We start from the raw sequence: 19,536 nt of genomic DNA, 5'->3' as shown, positions 1-19,536 counted from the left end.
AGCAGAAGTTGATCTCTTAAAAAGTCAGAAATAATAAATACTGAGAAGGTAAAACAGAGGAAAAAAATAGATCTCTCTGTCTCTGACACAAACATATGAAACAGCCGTTGTCAAAATGAATAATAAGACAGCCATAGATGTATAGTTGTCAAAGTTCATTCAGTTAATGACTATTTCTTCATCTTTCTGATGGATAGGTAGAACCCATCAATATACTGTTCGGTTGCTTTTGTCTTTTCATTCATAACTGCTGGTAACTTTCTCCCTAACTAATCTGAGGAAATGGTGAAAGTCAAACTTTTTCCTGTCTAAGCCCACACTGTTGGTGCTGTCTGTGAAATGAAGATATGGTCACCAGGACCCAACATCCTTGCATTTTAATTCATAATGACTTTTTCAATGAGTCCCCACCCTTCTCTGCTCCCCACTTTGCTTGACTTCCTGTCTTTTATCAGCTGCAATCTATCAAGACCCTATAATATGCTCACTGCAGAGCAGAACAAATCAAAGTGTTCTACTTCACAATTTAAGGAAGGCAGGGGGCTAGTTTTTGTTTTCAGATAAAAAAATCTATAAATAAAACGTTAACTCCCCAAAACTTCCTTTAAACCAAACAGCATTGTCACACGCTCACAAGCTCTTACTACACAGCCAGATGACTCAAGATTACTACATTTCTATTCATAAGGAGTTTGCTGGCCCCAAATCAACACATCCAGGCCCTCCCCCATCTTCCTTCTCTCTCCCCTGGGAGACTGACATTTGGAGGCTCGCTGCACTATGTTTTAGTAGAATGAAGACGACTGTGTGTTTGCTGCCTAAACTGTACATTCTGAGATTTTATAAAGGCCCACCGCTCCCTTAAAGTTCCTTTTTTGAAGTGGGGGAAGAAGAGGTCAGAATGTTTTTGAACTCTGTCTTCCAATTTAGAAGTATATTCTAAAAATGGGAAACAGACTAAGGCCTTCTGTTTGCTGTTTACTATAGAACTGGGTATACATATCAGAAGTCAGCTACATCTACACTGCCGTCTGTCACTTAGTGTGACAGAGGGATGGAAGAAACAGAACACTGGCTTTGGCTTGGGGAGTTACAGTTGAGGCTTCTGCCTTTGCACTTGACTGTCTTAAAAATGCGGGCCCACCTTTCCCTGTAGATCTTTCATGTCCCAGTTTCCTTGGCAAAACTCAAGAAAAACAAAAAGTCACCGTCAAACCTGAGTGCATCCCCGAGGCCTTTCCACTCCCCAGACCTGGAGGCAGTGGTGTCGGCCAACCCCCCCACCCCCAATTCCGCGCTCTTTTCACAGGCGTTCGTGGCGGGGAGGAAACCACTCAGATAAAAGACCTAGTCTCTGTCCCTTTCCTTTCGGGGCCTCTCCACAGCTTAAGACCTGGGTCCCCAGTGGCGGGCCGCTCCCAGCCTTGCGGGTTCGCGGCCCCTCCGCGGGCCCGGGTCCGTCAGCGCGCGGGCGGGGCGGGCAGCCGGGGGGAGGGGCGTGGGGGCGGTGGGGCGAGGGCGCCGCGGGGGCGAGGGCGCCGCGGGGTCGCCGGCGGACTGAGGAGGGTGGCGGCGGACGCGAGCTCCGAGCGAGGGCTGAGGTCGTGCCGGGGTCCCGCGCCTGGGGGCCTTCCTCGAGGGGGTGGTGGGGCGGCGGCGGTGGCGGGAGGGGCAGCGAGGGCGCGGCGGCTGGCGACTCGGCGCCGCGGCTTTCTCCTCAGCGCCCGGAACTCGGGGCTGCGAACTTCTCCCCTCCCGCGCCCGGCGCACTCAGCACCCCCGGCTCCAGCACCTTGCCCCCAGCCCGCCCCCGGTCCCCTTCCGCCCGCGCCGCCCCCGCTGCCGGCCGCCGGCCGCGCCGCTCTCGGTTACAAAGGAGAGAAAATGAGCCGAGCGGCGGCGGTGCGGCGCGGAGCCACCACCGCGGCGGAGATCGCGGCCGCCCCCGGCACCACGTAGAACGCCCCCGCCCGCCCTGCCGCGGCCCAGGCCCGAGCCGAGCCTGCCGCTCGCCCCTCGCCTCCCCAGCCCTGCGTGTTGCCTCCGGGCCGAAGGAGGAGGTGGAGGAGGAGGAGGAGGAGGCGCCGCCTTCCCTGCGCCGCGCGCCCTCGCCGTTGTCTGCGCTCCGCTCTGGACCAGTTTGGGGAAGTTGCCGGAGCCCCGTGTCGCCCAGATGTGCGACCTCATTGAGCCGCAGCCGGCCGAGAAGATCGGCAAGATGAAGAAGTTGCGGAGAACTTTGTCGGATAGTTTCAGCCGCATTGGTGAGTGGCGTGCTGTCCCGGGCGTCCGGCCTGGCTCCCCCGCGCCCGCGCCCTCGGCCCCGCGCTTCTGGCACTAGCGGTGCAGGGGCCACCCGGGGCTGGCGTGGGGTGCGCTGCGCGCGGTGGGTGGAGGGAACTGTACCGGGACCTGGGGGAGGGCGACAGCAAAAAGGAGAGACACCCCTCTCCCTCAGGATCTGAGGGTTCATTTGTGCATAATCTTAAGCTTACAATTTGGATTCCCCCTCCTTGCCAGTAGCGCTCGGGCTTTCACGCCCGCGGGGGACAGGCGAGGGGACGCCCCGGCCCCCGCTGTGCACCCGGCTGCGCGGATGCCTGGGTCACTTTTTATTTATTTTATTATTTTATTTTTTTGCGCAAAGGCTTTGGTATTGGGTGTTTCATCAATAATTTAGCTTAGGAAATTCGTGAAATGTTGAATTTGTGCCTTGGTATTGTTTAACACATCCAAGCTAAAGAGAAGTGGGACAGATACCTTGGGACCTTTTGTTCTGTACTTCGGGTCCTCAAAAGCGAGATTTGGGTATTCAATCTAGAGTTCTCTGAATTTTTCCATTGCTGCAGAGAAATGCGCTCTGTGAACTTGCCTGAACATTAAAGGAATAAGTCTCCCAAACTTCTTCCATTTACTAGAGTTCTAGGGCTATTGTCTTTAAATCAGCCAACCAGTTGACCGACAAATAACTGAGTAAGAAATGTTTAGGACGTTTAAGAATAAATCTGTGTCAGACTAAAACAGGGTAACAACAGTGTCACGTGGAATAGGTTGGTTAGTTTTCTAGGGTTGGCCATAAAAACCCCTTTTAACGTTAAGATGGTTGCTACCTCCTCTAACATTTAACTTTCATCATACAGGTAACTACTTTCAGCAAGAACTTGGTACAAGCACTAAAAACAACCCCTTAGAGTCTCCAAGAAGCCCCTAACCTTTGTTTCACTTGTTAAACATGCCATCCATGTTAATGAAGATGTTAATGGAAATTAAGCCTAAGGTGCTTAATTCCTTGAAATAAAACCCTGGAGTGCATATGAGTATTGTAGTCCTCCTTCCATCCATTCATTTAAAAATCATTATATAAGTGCATTGTGAAATATGCAAACTTTCTCCAAATAAGAGAAAAACATAGATCAAAATTTAGCCTAGTTTTCTTTTGTTGTCTTTTACCTTACAATTTTGTGTTGGTATGCATCATCTTTCCCAAGGTGACTGAAAAGTTAGGGTGTGAAATCTGTATTTAGTCTTAGTTTTATTTATTTCATGTATTGGATATTTGCAGTTTCAGTCTTACAAGTTAAGGATGCCTATGAAGAGCCCCTGCATTCAGATGAAGTTTAAAGCCAGGGAGAGTGTGAGAGAGCAAGGTGTTGAGTTGCTGTGCGTTATTAAGGAGGATGTTCAGCCCCGGGCCCAAACCATCACAGAGGCTGGTTCTGGTGTCTATTAAACCCTGTTCTAAGACACATTAACTGTGTATTTACTAATGCTGATGACTCTATTGGAACCCTTCCAGTTTTGTGTTAAATAATTCATTACAATTGAGTCTCAGTAAGAAATCAAGAACTTTAATATAAAAATTCCTTATGTTTGAATAATTTGAAGGTTTTGATCGACAATCAGTAAGATTTGGATTAACTACAATGCTGGCCAATGGGCAGTTAATTGGATTTTCTAGCTTACCGAGATTTAGTGATGTGAAACTCCTTTTGCTTCCAGCTCTTGTTAAAATGTCTTCTGAGATCTAGTAGATTTTACTTCCTCCCTTTCAGAAACAGTGCAGTGTGGTGAACATGACTGATTATTTCTTGTATTGATGGAGCGTCATGCTTCTGAATAGCAAGTCTCATTCTGGAATACTGTAAAAGGAAATAAAGAGGTTTTAAGTGATTATGATTGTATACCAAGCTCAAGACATTCATAAGAAGTAGCATTACAGTTCTCTATGTATTTTTTGAAGTTTTATTTGCAAAATGAAAATGCAGTGAAATCAATCTGATTATTTAAGGTTTTTAAGGTGCCAGAGGCTGTTGAATTGAGGCTCCACTATGGGATTAAGTAGTGCATAGATTAAAGGTGTGGGCTGTGTGTTGGATGTACTGGGGTTTCCAGCCTTGCCACTTGTAGCTGAGTGACCTTGGACAGGTCCCTCACCTTGTGAGCTTTAGTTTTTCAAATCAGTTTTGTTATTGGCACTTAGTGACATAATGCCTATAATGTCCTGTGTTGTATGGAATAAAGACTCAGTAGATTTTTGTAATATGTTATTGTCATTATTAGTGGTTACAACGGGCTCACATAGTGGATCTTCTAGGTGGACAGCAAGAGAAGTAACAGAAGGAGCCACTGACTTTACACTATAACTAACCTGAAAACAGGATGGGTTTTGGAGTTAGGCTGGTCTGGGCTTGAATCCATTTTCCCTGCTTGTTGTGTGTGCTTTGGGCAACTAGCACAATTTCCGTAAGATTCAGAGTCCTCATCTGTAAATTCTGTTAATATTGTTTAGATGAGATGAAATACATAAAAAATCTAGTGCCTGTCCCCTGGTGAAGATCCATACTGGAAGCTGTTATTATTCCTTCTGATTTCTCCGTTTATCTCTTATCTTCCTCCTTTCTTCATTGGTACTTCAAAGAGTGAATGGTTTATTCCTGTTGAATAATCCAGCATCTCAATATAGTCATTCCCTTTAACCAGTCTATGACGGCTTTTGAAATAAACATGCTGACTTTATTTTGCTTTTTAAGTATGATTCAAAAGTGTACTTTGTTATATGGTAAAATATACAGTATCATTGTTTAACCATAAGAAATTTGTCATCATTCATCTACAGAAAATGAGGACAATTTTGAAAGGATGTCATAGTCATTAATTATGGATTAATAATCCATTGTTATAAAATATTAATAATAATAATTCTGACTATATATAAGCAACAGTGTTTATATTTTATTTATTCACACATGAAAGAGCATGCCAATTTTGTCACTGCCCACCCCAAATACAGCTGCCTTGAGATTATTATATTATAAAAGGTCTAATAAAACACATTGGCTTTCAAGCCATAGGACTCTAATTTACAACATCTGCCAGGGAGTTACTATAATGAAGCTATGGTTCTTTTATAAGAATTTTGTAATTGAATTTCAAAGTCATCGATTGATTTCAGTAGTGAGTATTTATGGTTTTCTGCTAAATAGTGTCAATGTGTTCCCCTATTTGGGAATTACTATAGTTGTCTCACATTTTTTTTTTAATGTAAGTTAGCATAAACATTGACAAATGGAAATTTAACTGTTTAAAAAGTTTATATTAAAATCCATTTCCTCCTTTCTTTCCTTGTTTCTTTTTTATTTTTGAATGATTGCCTAGAAGGAGAAAGGCTTTCTGTAATATCCACTGTAAGATTAAGGTCAAACTGACATTTCTTAATACTGATTTGAATGCACTTCTCCACAGTTACTTGGATTATCTCCTAGAGAAAGGAAGTTTGTACTCTGCGATATTTGAGATGAACCCCATGTATACTGTTTCTTTAAAAGATACAGTTTGTGAGAGAACTGAATAAAAGGAAGAGGCTGTGGTTACACTGAATTTTGGGGTTTGTTACCTTGTGCTCTAAGAGTAATTTTAGAGTCCAGCTGTCACTTGATAAGTCCTTTCTGTCTAAAGCTTCAGATGCAAAATTTAACTGTTGTACTATGTCCTCTCCCAATGTAGTTTCAAAAGATTTTAATTTGAAAACTGTGAAAGGGAATTTATATCTGTGATTCTTTCATAAGAGAGAATAGTGCAGGGTTTTCATGTGCCAAAACTTCAGTGTGTCTCAAAATGTAAGATGCTGTCCTTTTGCCCTTGAAATAACAACTCATTAATTACCAACTACTTCCTATGTACTAGATACTGTGCTGGCATTCAGATTCAGTGAACATTGTTATGGTCCCTGTCCTTTAGGACTTTAAAAGAAGACAGGGCAACGAATGGGCATTGACAAATTCTACCATGATGATTAGCAAAATTTGCTGTTGGAGAACGTTGGAGGCATACCAGTTTAGTCTTGGTGAGATCATGGAAAGCTTTCTAGAGGAAACAGTGTTTGAGCAGAGGACTGAATATATCTGATTATCTTAAATGGCTTAATATATGCCCCTTTGTTAACTCAGAAAAATGTAATTTGCTTGTTATTCTATGATATCCTTGAAGTCAGTTGTGGGTTTGCATTTACATGAATGATTAATGACAGTCAGGAAATGTAATCAATAACGATATGTTGTATGCTTGTTTAGGTCAGAGTTTATTCATCAATGACCTGATAAATATTTGGTGAAGACATCTTTAATTGGTCTTTGTTGTTACCATTAATTGATGTTCAGGGCAAGGATTCAATATTAAAAAGAAACTGCAGGATATCAGTCTAGCCATGAAGGGTTTCAATGAAGGGATAGACTTCTTGGCCTTAAAATATTCTCCCCTCTGGTGTCCTGGGCTTGAGACTAGTGTACAGGGGAAATAATCTGGCTTCCTGCTCCTTATATCTTAGAAAATACACCAGCAATCTCCCTTCTGTTTCCTCCTTTTCTTTCTACCTACAGACCCCATCCCTTTATCCAGAGTGTTGGAGGAATTGGCAGGGCTTAGGCGGCAAGTAGGAAATAATTCAGTGTGGATATTAAAGGCATTCTAGTTTCTACTCTCTTCATCTCTCAACTTGAGTATCTTCATTCCATGTTTGCAATTCCCGAAGAGAAAGTATCAACTGGACGCTTTGCTTGAGAAAACCCATGGCTAAATTTCCAGAACTTGTATCATGTCTCTAGTAAAGAAGGTATATTTAAAAGTTCATACTGTCAGTGTAAGCTTGCTGCTGTAGCTTGCCGCTTGTGTGGCAGTGACATGTGTTTTCTATTAATCTTTGTTAAATGAGTGAGGTATGAGGCTGTACAATGATTGACTTTGTATTTGAAATCAATGAGTCAGTCATTTCTTATTCCAAAAAAATTGGTTTTTTTTAAAAGATGGAGCAACTTGTCTATATTTACATAGGTCACTAATATTTTATAAAGGAATCACTAGTCAAGTATGTTAATTAAATGACTCTCCTTGAGTTGAGGGAGTAGCGGCTATAGTCTAGTAATATTGTTGACTGATACTTAAAGAAAACCTTCCAGATTAGAAGTTTTACAGTTTGAGTTAAAATGTCACCTTTAAGAATCATCTAGGATGTTATATCTTTCTATCAAAATAGGTTATTTTAGATTTAATGTAAGTCAAATACATGGTATAATATGTGTGAGTAATTGAATGCAAGATAAGCTATTAGAGACTGGGACAAAAATCTAACTTTTCATTTTCCATTCAGAAGAAATGGTTCCCTAGTAAAGGAAGTAGAGAAAACTATTACAAGATTAGTTTCTTAGGCAAAATGGGAAGACTAAGAATTAAACTTTGAACAACATTTTATCTCCCTCGACCTACCGTTGTCCGCCTTAGCTCAGCACCACAACCACAGACTTCTTGATATTTTAAAAAGACAAATTTATAGTATGAACCAGAGAAAAGAACCTTTTGAAGATTGCTCGACTACATAAGCTTTTATATGATTGCTGCTCTTTAGACACATGAGATTAGGCCCATCTCTCAGAGCTTAATTGTCAAAATAATTTGCTTTCCATTGCTTTTGTCAGAACATAGGTTTTCAAGTGAGAGCTACCCAAGTGCTTCTATCCTGAATGAAACTATCCAGTATAGACCAGTAAGCACCCATGCACAATTCTGTAAATCTGAAACATTTCTCCAACTGGTGATTTCAGCTAAATTCGCTCCTTTGTGCATTGTCCTTAATATGAAACATTCTGAATAATTGTAGGCTATAAGACTTAGGTGTTTGCCAACTATGCATGAAGTGCTTCTGTTTCTCTTTAAAGTAGTAAAATTCCAATTCTGAAGCCATAAATATTTAAAATGAGATTTAGATATTTGATAGTTCCTATAAAATACTCTATGTATTGTTCCCTTTGGTAATACTTCGTTATAAAAGTTACCGTGTTGAAATGTTTGAATTATGTTTCTGCAGTGCTTATTTTACATGCCTGGTCTTTCATCACTGTACTTAAACTGTGCAGGGTGGGTGTCCTCCCGACAACTGATTTGGGAGGTCCAGACGTCATGCATAATGATAGATGAGCAAACACCAGAAGTTTAAGGGGAAATTTCTTTAAGATTACTTCTTGATTCTTTCATACTTTCATACAGTAAAACATTTTCCTACTAAAGAGGAAATAGAGGAAAGATATGCATACTTCTTTTCCATACTTGGGAAGATAGTTCTATTTACATATTTATGAAAGTGTTTCACAGATGCATGCTGTGCAATTCTCTCTCATTTGCAGTTTTCATATTTGTATCATAACATTGTTATTCAGGTTGGGGTACAGTTTTACTTTTAGAAATGAAAACACCATACTGCTTTTTTTTTTTCCTGTTATCTAGAACTTAAATACTTGATCTCTTTGAGATGTTTCACAATAACCATTTCCTTTCCCTCTTTATTTTATAGCTTTGAAGAAAGACGACACCACCTTTGATGAGGTAGGCTAAATTTCTTTATCTAATGTTAGATATATTTAATTTCTGCCAGATAAAGTCAGTAGGTGCCAGCTTTGCACTTAGAAACAAACAAAATGTCTAAACTGCCCCCCCGACAAGTGATGACTTCTCTTTATTTAGTTACATTATAATATTTTCTAACTTTAACTGTTTGAGTTGAATTTTGGTATCTATCAACAGAAATGTTGTCTTTTGAAATTAATAAACAAAAGACACCAGCAGGCCTTTGTATTGTTGCTTTCTTGTCGGTAGTAGTGCTGATGAAGCCCACTGTGATGTGTGTGCTTAGGTCAAGTCTGGAGCTGTTGGTAAGTTGGGCTCCACGGCTCCCTTGCAGCCCTCCCCTAAATCAGGCCATGATGCCATGTTGACGCCACACATTGTCTGTCAGACTCCCAGAGGAGGAGCTGACTTTTCCTGTTCTAGTTTTCCTATTCTTTGTATATCAGATCTGTCTTTATCTACTTGCCACAAAATGGCAAAAAAAGAAAAAAAAGCCAATTCAAGTAATGCAGAGGGTTCATATGTAATTAATAACATTCTGAATGTGATTTTTTCACTTGTACTCTTTCCTGAGTTTTTAGTACTATCAGTGGGAATCACCAGAGAAATAATGGGTTTACAAAATATTCTCAAGAGTGCTACAGAGTGAAGTGTTTTATTGTCGCCATCCGAAGCCGCAGTTATTGATCTGTGTTGTAAACTGGGCCACGTGTGTGTGTATATTTTGTGAGTTTCTATATGAACACAGATGTATCTACACAACGTGCTTGTCCTGTAGCTTAACAAGAGCATAGATTGCGTAGATTAGTTTGGTTGTGGTGGTTCGATTGGTCTTAACACTTGCAAAGTCCATGAAATATGCTACCTGTCCGCCCTCTACTGTAGTGCTTCTGAGAGGTGAGGACATTTGTGCTCATGGAAAGTACCCCCAGCCACGTGGCTGGCTGTGGGGCTGGGCAGGAGCACTCTGGGGAAACCTGCTCCAGACCGGGATTTCTGGATGGGGCCAGCGACATTTGGCTCTCATGGTCTGCTGCTTCGTCTGCTGCACCTGCTCTTTTTCACCCTGGGTCCAGCTCTACAACACCGTGTGTCCCTGGACTCCAAAGCAACTTTCCCTGCCAGCATTCCTGAAACATCCTGTGAAACTCAATTATTCTAGACCTCAAGCAGTAGAGTCTTTTCTTCCCCAGCTGTAGTGGGTAATAATAATGTTCTTCTGTAAACCTGTATTTCTGGAATTTCTGCAGTGTTACTGAGATGTTTCTAGAATAGAATTTTCTTTCTTCTCAGAAGAATTCAATGTGAGCATATTGGGCACCTTTTCTCTCTTCATAAAGAAAAGTCTCCCCTCTAATTATAGAGATAATTTAAGCTTACATAAAAAAGAAAAATAAGGAAAAGGAGAAGAAAAATCTCCCAAACCCTAATATCTAGTTACAGCCACTGTTGAATATTCTTCTTGCCTCTTTCCTTGTGTAAAACAAAAACAAACAACCCCCCCCAACCATAGCCAATGTACTATATCTTGTTTTTTGTCTTTCAACCTGTAATATTATATTTTCTCATGTTTTTACAGATGATTCCTAATCATTATTAGGAATTAAAAAAAGAATTTTTGTCAAAACACGACTATTAATGATTGTGTGTTATTCTGTCACATGGCTGTTGACATTAGCTTTCAAAAAATTCTGAGGCTGGAGCCCAGATGAAACTTAAAGATATGTGAGTCAAATCCACAACTACCTGCCCTCCCTCACCCTGAAACCTCTGTGCAGCTAAAGGTCTGGATTTTGTAACTGGGGGCAAGATTATCCTTAGCTTTTACAAGTGTTTTCCTTCCTCTCTTAAAGGAAAGAGATTGGTTAGATACTTAAATCAGTAAATCACAAAATGCTCCATTTGGAAGAGACATTGGAAACTGTGCCCCAATTCATCATTTCACAGGTGAAGAAACTGAGGTCTGGTGGGGGTGGTGGGTAATTTTCAGTTAATCATGGGCCAGGAGCCTGGGAGACAGTATTAGTGAAGATATGTTCTAACATAAACCCCAGCTCAGCCACCCTTTCAAGGGCAACTGACTTCCTTTCTCAGGCCTTTTATAAGATAGAGATATAATAGTATCTCCCTCTTAAAGTTATTGCCAGAATTAAATAAGCTCAGTATATAAAGGTTCCAAAATAGTCACTGGCATGTAGTAAATGCCTTATATTTGGTATTATCATTGTCCTTGTCGTCATCATCGCCATCATCACTGATGCTCTCACCATGACATGCACCTTCTGTAGTTACGGGCTGCAAGGAAGATGGGAAGATTCAGTTTGAGATTAAGTGTCAGGCCTGTCAGGAGAGTTGCTTTCAGATATTCCTCTAAAATGCCATGTAAGTCTTCATGTGATGATTTGCATATTAAAACTGTAAAAATACTGTAAAACCCAACTTTTTTTTAGTTTTCTTGAGGGAATGACTGTGTATAGCTCCCTCAGGTGTCTTACACATGGTTAACATTCAATATCTATTGATAAGAGTAAGTATCTGTTGCAGAGAAAGAGAGAGTGTGGATCCCAGGGTCAGCCGGTGGGGATCCTCTTTGCCACTTCCTAGCTACTTGGGCAGGTCATTTAATTTGCTTGGGGTTCAGTTTTCCGATTTGTAAAACCAATTGGTGAGACTGTGATTGCCAAGTTTCTTTCTTTCTGTCTTTAAGTGCAGGATAGAATCCTACATAACAATCAACATAAGATTACAGTTTTACCAGGATCAGAAAAGAGCAACGGATCTGTGATTTTATGAATAGGAAGTCACTGAGGTCTTCTATGATTATCTTCAGATTTTAATGTTACAAACTTTCTTGAATTCCTTTCGTGGTCTTCCACTTTTCCTGTGGGAGTTGGGGGTCTCTGCAATTCATTGAAATTCAATAAATATTTGAGTCTTGGAATCTGGGGCCTGGGTCAGTTTCTTAGATATGCATCGAGGTGTGGCAACTCCTTACTCAGTGTTGATGAGCTGCAGGGCTCCTTATCTCAAGGAGTGGCCTCTCCAGAGTGCCTGGAGGGGGAGTTTAGTCAGGGGGCATTCCCTGACTCCTGTAGATGATTTCTTTAAGGTGTGTGTAAATGTTTGACTTTGAACACAGGAGAAAAAGAAATATGAACCTATTTGAAAGGATTATTTATTTTTCCCTTCTCCTCCCTCCCTTCTTTCTTTTTTAAGGTATAATAAAATATTATATTAGTTTCAGGTATAGTATGTAATGATACAGTATTTGTATATATTTCAAAATGATCACCATAATAAACATCTGTCATCATACATAGTTACAGAATTTTTTTTCTTGCGATGAGAACCTTCAAAACTTACTCTTCTACCAACTTTCAAATATGCAGTACAGTGTTATTAACTGCAGTCATAATGTTCTACATTACATGCCTGTAGCATTTATTTTATAGTTGGAAGTCTGTACCTTTTGAGTTCCTTCACCTGTTCTGCTCACTCTGTATCCTCTGCCTCTGGCAACCACCAATCTATTTTTTTTTTAGTTTCCACATATAAGTGAAATTATATAGTATTAGTCTTTCTCTGCCTGACTTGTTTCACTTAGTATAATGCCCTCAGTGTCCTTCCATGTTGTTGCAAATGGCAGGATTTCATTCTTTTTCATTGGTGAATGATATTCCATTGTATATATTAAATTTTTTTATTGAAATATAGTTGATTTATAATATTATATCAGTTTCAGCTGTAGAGCATAGTGATTCAGTATTTTTACCAATTATATTCCATTAAAGTTTATTACAATGTCTATAATTCCCTGTACTATACATTATATCTTTGTTGCTTATCTATTTTACATATCATAGTTTGTATCTCTTAACTCCATACCCCTAATGTGTCCCTCCCCTCTTTCCTCTCCCTACTGGTAACCAGTAGTTTGTTTTCTGTATCTGTGAATCTGTTTCTGTTTTGCTATACACATTAGTTTGTATTATTTTTCAGATTCTATATGTAAGTGATGTTATTTAGTTTGTCTATGATTTGTTTCACTAAGCATGGCAGAATTTAATTCTTTTTTATGGCTAATTTTCCAGTGTGTGTGTGTGTATACATACGCATGCCACATCTTCTTTATCCATTCATCTGCTGATTGACACTTAGGTTGCTTCCATGTCTTGGCTACTGCATGCTGTTATGAACATTTTTGTAATAGTGTTTTCATTTTTTCTGAATATATACACAGGAATGGAATTGCTGGATCATATGATAGTTCTACTTCTAGTTTTTCGTGGAACCTCCGTATTGCTTTCCATAGTGACTGCACCAACTTGCATCCATTCTTTTTTATGGCTAAATAATATTCCATTGTATATATACCATCTTTTCTTTATCCATGCATCCATTGATGGACATTTAGGTTATATTCATAACTTGACTATTGTAAATAATGCTGCAGTAAAGATGAGGGTGCGTATATCATTTTGAGTTCATGTTTTCATTTTCTTTGGATAAATACCCAGAAGTGGAATTGCCAGATCATATGGCTGTTCTACTTTTAATTTTTTGAGGACCTTTGATACTGTTTTCTGTAGTCACTGTACCACTTTACATTCTGATCAGCAGTGCACAAGAGATCCCTTTTTCTCCACATCCTCACCAACATTTCTTATTTCTTTTTTTTTAAAATAATAACCATTCTAGCAGATGTGAGGTGATACTGTGATTTTGATTTGTGTGTCCCTGAGAATTAGTGGTATTGAGCATCTTATCATGTATCTGTTGGTCATCTGTATATCTTCTTTAGAAAAATACTTAATCAGATCCTTTACCCATTTTTTAATAGAATTGTTTTTTGCTATTAAGTTGTATGAGGTCTTTATATATTTTGGATATTAATCCCTCATTTGATACACACTTTGCAAATATTTTCTCCCATTCAGTGGATTGCTTTTTCATTTTGCTGATGGTTTCCTTTGATACACGGAAGCTTTTTAGTTTGATGTAGTCCCATTTGTTTATTTTTGCTTTTGTTCCTTTTGCTTTTGGTATCAAATCTAAAAAAAAATATTGTCAGGACTGATATCAAAGAGCTTATTCACTCTATATCCTCTTTGTTGAGAGTTTTTATTATAAATAGATGTTGGATTTTGTCACATGCTTTCTCTGCATCTATTCAAATGATCATATCACTTTTATCCCTCATTTTATTAATGTGGTATATCACAGTGATAGATTTGTGGATGTTGAACCATCCTTGCATCCCTGGAATAAATCCCAATTGATCATGGTTTATGATCCTTTAATTGTGTTGTTGAATTCAATTTGCTAGTATTTTGTTGAGGATTTTTGTGTTTATGTGCATCAGGGATATTGGCCTGTAATTTTCTTTCCCTGTGTTATCTTTGTCTGGTTTTGTTATCAGGGAAATGCTGGCCTCATAAAATGAGTTTGGAAGTGTTCCCTCCTCTTTTATTTTTTGGAAGAGTTTGAGAAGGCTTGGTATTAATTATTCTTTGATTGCTTGGTAGAATTCACTGGTGAAGCCATCTGGTCCTGGACTTTCGTTTGTAGGAAGTTTTAAAATTACACTTTCAGTCTCCTTCCTGGTAATCAGTCTGTTCAGATTTTCTGCTTCTTCATGATTTAGTCTTGTATGGTTGTATGTTTCTAGGACTTTATCCATGTCTTCTATTTTGTTTAATTTGTTGGCATAATTTTTCATAGTAATCTCTTATCCTTTGCATTTCTGTGGATCAGTTGTAATTTCTCCTCTTTCATTTCTGATTTTATTTGTTACAGCCCACTTTCTTTTTTTTTCTTGGTAAGTCTGGCTAAAAGTTTGTCATTTTTGTTTATCTTTTCAAAGAACCAGCTCTTGTTTTCATTGATCTCTTCTGTTGTCTTTTTATGATATGATACTATTGCAGAACTTTGCAAATTTCTTTCTTACCTTTTTGTTACTAATAAGTGCCCAGACCATGTCCCCTGAGTGATCCCATTCTTCCTGGGGCTATGAACAGTAGCTACACTATGACTTAAGGTGAATTTTTGAATCTTGTTTTTGATTTAATGATTTTCTATAAAATAATAATGATACCTAAAATATAGAAGATCAGAAAATTCAGTTAATCTCTTCCACTGTAAAATTACCACACATAAAACCTTTTGAACTTCAGAAACAAAAAGCTTCAATTAAGTTTAAATTTATGTGTATGGAAAGAGTTGGAAATGCCTGAAGCCACAAAGATTCATGGATTATTCTTGTGGATAAATTAAGAGGTTAAATGTGTGGTTTTAGTTCTACTTCATAATTCTGTTATTTTAGCTCAGATGAGTTGCCAAAGTGTTGACTATGTTTGGCTCTTTGAGGGAGAAATACAGAAACTTTAGTGATTGAAATAAACCTTTGAAATGGAAAGAGTTTCATTTGTTTATGGTCTGTAATTCAGATAATTAAGCACTTATTTGTTTGAAAAAAAGGTGATTATTTATTAGTGTTCTGATTATTCTCTGCTCTGGTCAGTTATTTTATATTTGAGAAGTAGAGGGGGCTGGCAACACTTGCTTTGGCATTTTCCGACTATTTTATTTTTTATATCCTAGGAAAATGTATACACAGCATATAAAATATCTTAACATTTTTACATTTGATCTGTAATTGCTTAAGGGACAGTCTTGTAGGTTAACCTGCTTAGTATCTGCTTCATATATTGACTTTGAAATATAGATGAGGGCAGTGTACATTGATCTCAGCTTCTAATCTATGTCCCTCTTATTTTGTATGAAGATATAACTCTAATACCCAAGATGATAAATACGGCAGTGATTTTTATGGGAACCAGAGTCTAGGGGTTAGGTACAAATATGATTTGTAGATATTCTTGGTCATTCTTTTCCATCTACTGAGGGTAGTGGAAGCTGTTGCAGTCTTTTCTCACCCTATCTTCATCACCAGAGGCCTCAGTGTCTTGTGAATGATGTATTTGTTGTATACAATGTTCCAGCTTCAGATTTCCTTGACTTCCTCATCTAATATATTAAATCTCAGTAACAGTCTTTCCTTAGCTCTCTTGCCCCTGTTCTGCCCCCTCTAATTCTTCTTTGTTGGCCTTCAGTTTCCAGATAACCCCTTCTCTGCCTTCCCTGTCACATTCTTCTAGCCCACAACCCATCCCCCTTCCTTTGTTTCCTTTTCTGTTCCCTCGTGGTATATCACTCCCTTGATAGTATCATCAGTGGCCTTACCCCTTTGTACTTTGCTTGTAATCTGCTCTGCCAGCTTTAGATTTTGGCCTGGCATCTTTTCCTCTTTTACCCAGTGGCTGCCAAGAGCTGCTTGAGGAAATCACTCTGTAAATAAATTTATTGTCTCCAGCCTTAACTGGAACCTGAGGTAACTGTGCACAGTGTTGCACTGTGTGGCTGGCCCATTTCCTGCTGAAATGTTTCCAGTCCCCTTGGACCTTCTAGCCACCCTCCGTCACCCCTCCTTCTTTTACTAGATGACTTTCCTTCTCTTATTAATTTACTAGAGTTGCCATAGAAAAATATCATAAACTAGGTGACTTAAACAGCAGACATTTGTCTCATAAGTCTGGAGACCAGAAATCTGAAATCAAAGTGTTGGCAGGTTTGGTTCTTTCTGAGGGCGATGAGGGAAGGATCTATTCCAGGCCTCTTTCCCTAGCTTGTAGATGGCCATCTTCCTCCTGTGTGTCTTCACATCATCTTCCCTCAGTGAGTGTCTGTGCATCCAAATTTCCCCCTTTTCAAAGGACATCAGTCATATTGAATTAAGAGTTCACCCTACTCCGCTATGACCTCATCTCAGTTTAACTAATTACATCTGCAACGACCTTGTTTCCAAATAAGATCACATTCAGAGGTACTGGGGTAACTTAAGACTTAAACATGGGAATTTTCAGTTGATACAGTTCAGCTGGAAACACCCTCCATCTTCTTAGAACAATTAAAAATATTAGACATCAGCCCCTTGTCCACATGTACCTTCATTTGCTCCAATCTTACTTCCTCTTTTTCCCCATCTGAGAGGAGAATGTGTCCTTTTTTTGTTATTGTTCTAGGCTAGTTCCTCCTCCTGTCCTCTTGATTCTTTTCCCTCCTTTCCACTTCAGAAACTTGAGTTATTGATTCTTTCCTTTCTTAAATATATTTCCCATCTCTTCCTTTTTATAGGTATTTCACCAGAGGCTCTAAGTATGGTTAACTCTTCCCCAGCTCTTCCGTCATAATGGAAACCCCGTGCTCTGGGATCATTTTTTCATGCTCTCCTCTAGTAGTTTGTCTATCCCTTGCTTTTGGCCACTCCATTATTTTTCGTTTATTTGTTTGGTTTTTTGTTTGCATTAAAATCTTTTTTGAAGTATGGTTGATTAACAATGTTTCAAGTTCTCAGCAAAATGATTTTTTTAACATATATAATATATATTATATACCTTTTATATGTATATACCTTTTCAGATTCTTTTCCACTATAAGTTATTATATATTGAATATAGTTCCCTGTGCTATACAGTAGGTCCTTGTTCATCCATTTCATGTATAGTAGTGTTTATCTGTTAATCCCAAATTCCAAATTTATCTCTCCCCACCCCTTTCCCCTTTGGTAACCATAAGCTTGTTTCCTATGTCTGTGAGTTTATTTCTGTTTTGTAAATAACTTCATTTGTATCATTTATTTTAGATTCCACATGATATCATATGATTTTTGTGTTTCTCTGTATGGCTTACTTCACTTAGTATGATAATCCGTGGGTCCATCCCTGTTACTGCAGTGACGTTATTTCATTCTTTTTTATGGCTGAGTAGTTTTCCACTATTTTATATATGTATACACGTACCACATCTTCTCTATCCAGTGATCTGTTGATGGACATTTAAGTTGCTTCCATGTCTTGGCTATTGTAAATAATACTGCTGTGAACACTGGGGTGCATATATTTTTTCAAGTTAAGAGTTTTCGTCTTTTCCAGACAAATACCGAGGAGTGGGATTTCTGTATTGTAAGGTAACTCTGTTTTTAGTTTTTTAAGGACCCTCCATACTTTTCTCCATAGTGGCTGCACCAATATACATTCCCACCAACAGTGTAGGAGGGTTCTCTTCCCCTATACCCTCTCCAGCATTTATTTGGTTACTTTGTTACTATACTCACATCACTGGCTGGTGCAGCTTTCTTTTTTGAACACCACACCCAGATATCCAGCTGCCCATTAGATGTTTCTGCCTCTGTATTTCATAATCTCCCCAATCTCAGTGCATGCAAAATGCAGTTGACCCTTCAACAATGGCTTGAACCGTGTGAGTCTGCTTATATGTGGATTTTTTTCCCCCAATAAATACATAATATAGTGCTATGCCAGAAGCAGTTGCTTGAATCTGTGGATGCAGAACTGTGGATATGGAGGCACCCCTAACCCCTGAGTTGTTCAGGGGTCAACTGAATTCCTAACTCCTGTATTATCTAAACGTGTACATTTCTCTACCGTGTCTTAGTGATCGGCTTTCATAGCCACGTGATTTTCCAAGACAAAAACCTGACATCATCCTAAACTTCTTTCCAAGTCTCACATTCAAGCTTTGTCTTGGTTCTTCTTCCCTCTCGTCATGTCCATTCCCACTGCTGAGGTGCACATTCAGCCTCAGCCTCTCTTGCCTGTATTGCGGTAGTCTTCTAATTGGCGTCTCTGCCTACAGCTTGCCTCCTGTTCCAACAGAATGATGGATATGAAATACAATCATGCTATTCTCCTGCTTAATACTTTAAAAGCTCCCTGTCAGTTGCAGGTTCAAGCCCAAACTCCCAACTTGGCTTTCAAAGCCTTTCGTCATCTATCTCTTGCCTACCTTTCCACCCTTATCAAGCAATCATCTCTTTTTTAAAAAATTATTTTTTAATTGAATTATAGTCAGTTTACAAAATGTTGTGTCAGTTTCTGGTGTACAGCATAATGCTTCAGTCATACATAAACATACCATATATTTGTTTTCATATTCTTTTTCACCATAAGTTACTACAGGATATTGTATATAGTTCCCTGTGCAATATATAGTATGAACGTGTTGTTTATCTATTTTATATATATTATTTAGTATCTGCAAATCTCAAGCTCCCAATTTATCTGTTCCCACTCCCTTCCCCCTCTGGTAACCAGAAGTTTGATTTCTATGTCTGTGAGTCTGTTTCTGTTTTGTAAATAAGTTCTTTTGTCTTTTTTTTTTTTTTTTTTTTTTAGATTCCACATATAAGTGATATCATATGGTATTTTTCTTTCTCTTTCTGACTTAATTCACTTAGAATGACAATCTCCAAGTCCATCCATATTGCTGCAAATGGCATTATTTTACTGTTTTTTGTGGGTGAGTAGTACTGCATTGTATTAATATACCACAATTTCTTTATCTGGTCATCTGTCAAAGGACATTTAGGTTGTTTCTATCTTGGAGTCACCTCTTATTTTAATGCCTTTGTTGTCATTTCAGCTGCCACCACTTCAGTTCAGGACTTTATCACTTTCAGCTATTTGACTCCAAAAACTTTCTAATCGGTCTTACTGTTCCATCTCACTCCTTCACCTCAGCCTTCCCCAAATGTCTTTCTTGTCACAATACTTCCCTGGTGAAAGA

General features: G+C 39.1%; 1 protein-coding gene across 3 annotated transcripts in view; it reads left to right on the top strand.

Moving 5' to 3' along the window:
- CDK14 (cyclin dependent kinase 14) overlaps positions 1–19,536 on the top strand; it is a 556,073-nt gene that overhangs the window by 64,979 nt on the left and 471,558 nt on the right. For 2 of the 3 annotated variants that reach the window (XM_032484028.1, XM_032484029.1), the window contains exon 4: positions 8,840–8,871. Coding sequence is in view for 1 of the 3 variants with exons in the window: in XM_032484027.1 (XP_032339918.1) it covers positions 2,174–2,264; positions 8,840–8,871 (123 nt within the window). In the remaining 2 variants the exon portion in view is untranslated. Of the gene's footprint in view, positions 1–2,023; positions 2,265–8,839; positions 8,872–19,536 lie in introns of those variants that run through there. The other variant, XM_032484027.1, reaches the window with a different exon arrangement.

Source organism: Camelus ferus, chromosome 7, assembly GCF_009834535.1.
Source record: "Camelus ferus isolate YT-003-E chromosome 7, BCGSAC_Cfer_1.0, whole genome shotgun sequence".
NCBI lineage: Eukaryota > Metazoa > Chordata > Mammalia > Artiodactyla > Camelidae > Camelus > Camelus ferus.
This window is presented reverse-complemented; position numbering and strand designations above follow the sequence as displayed.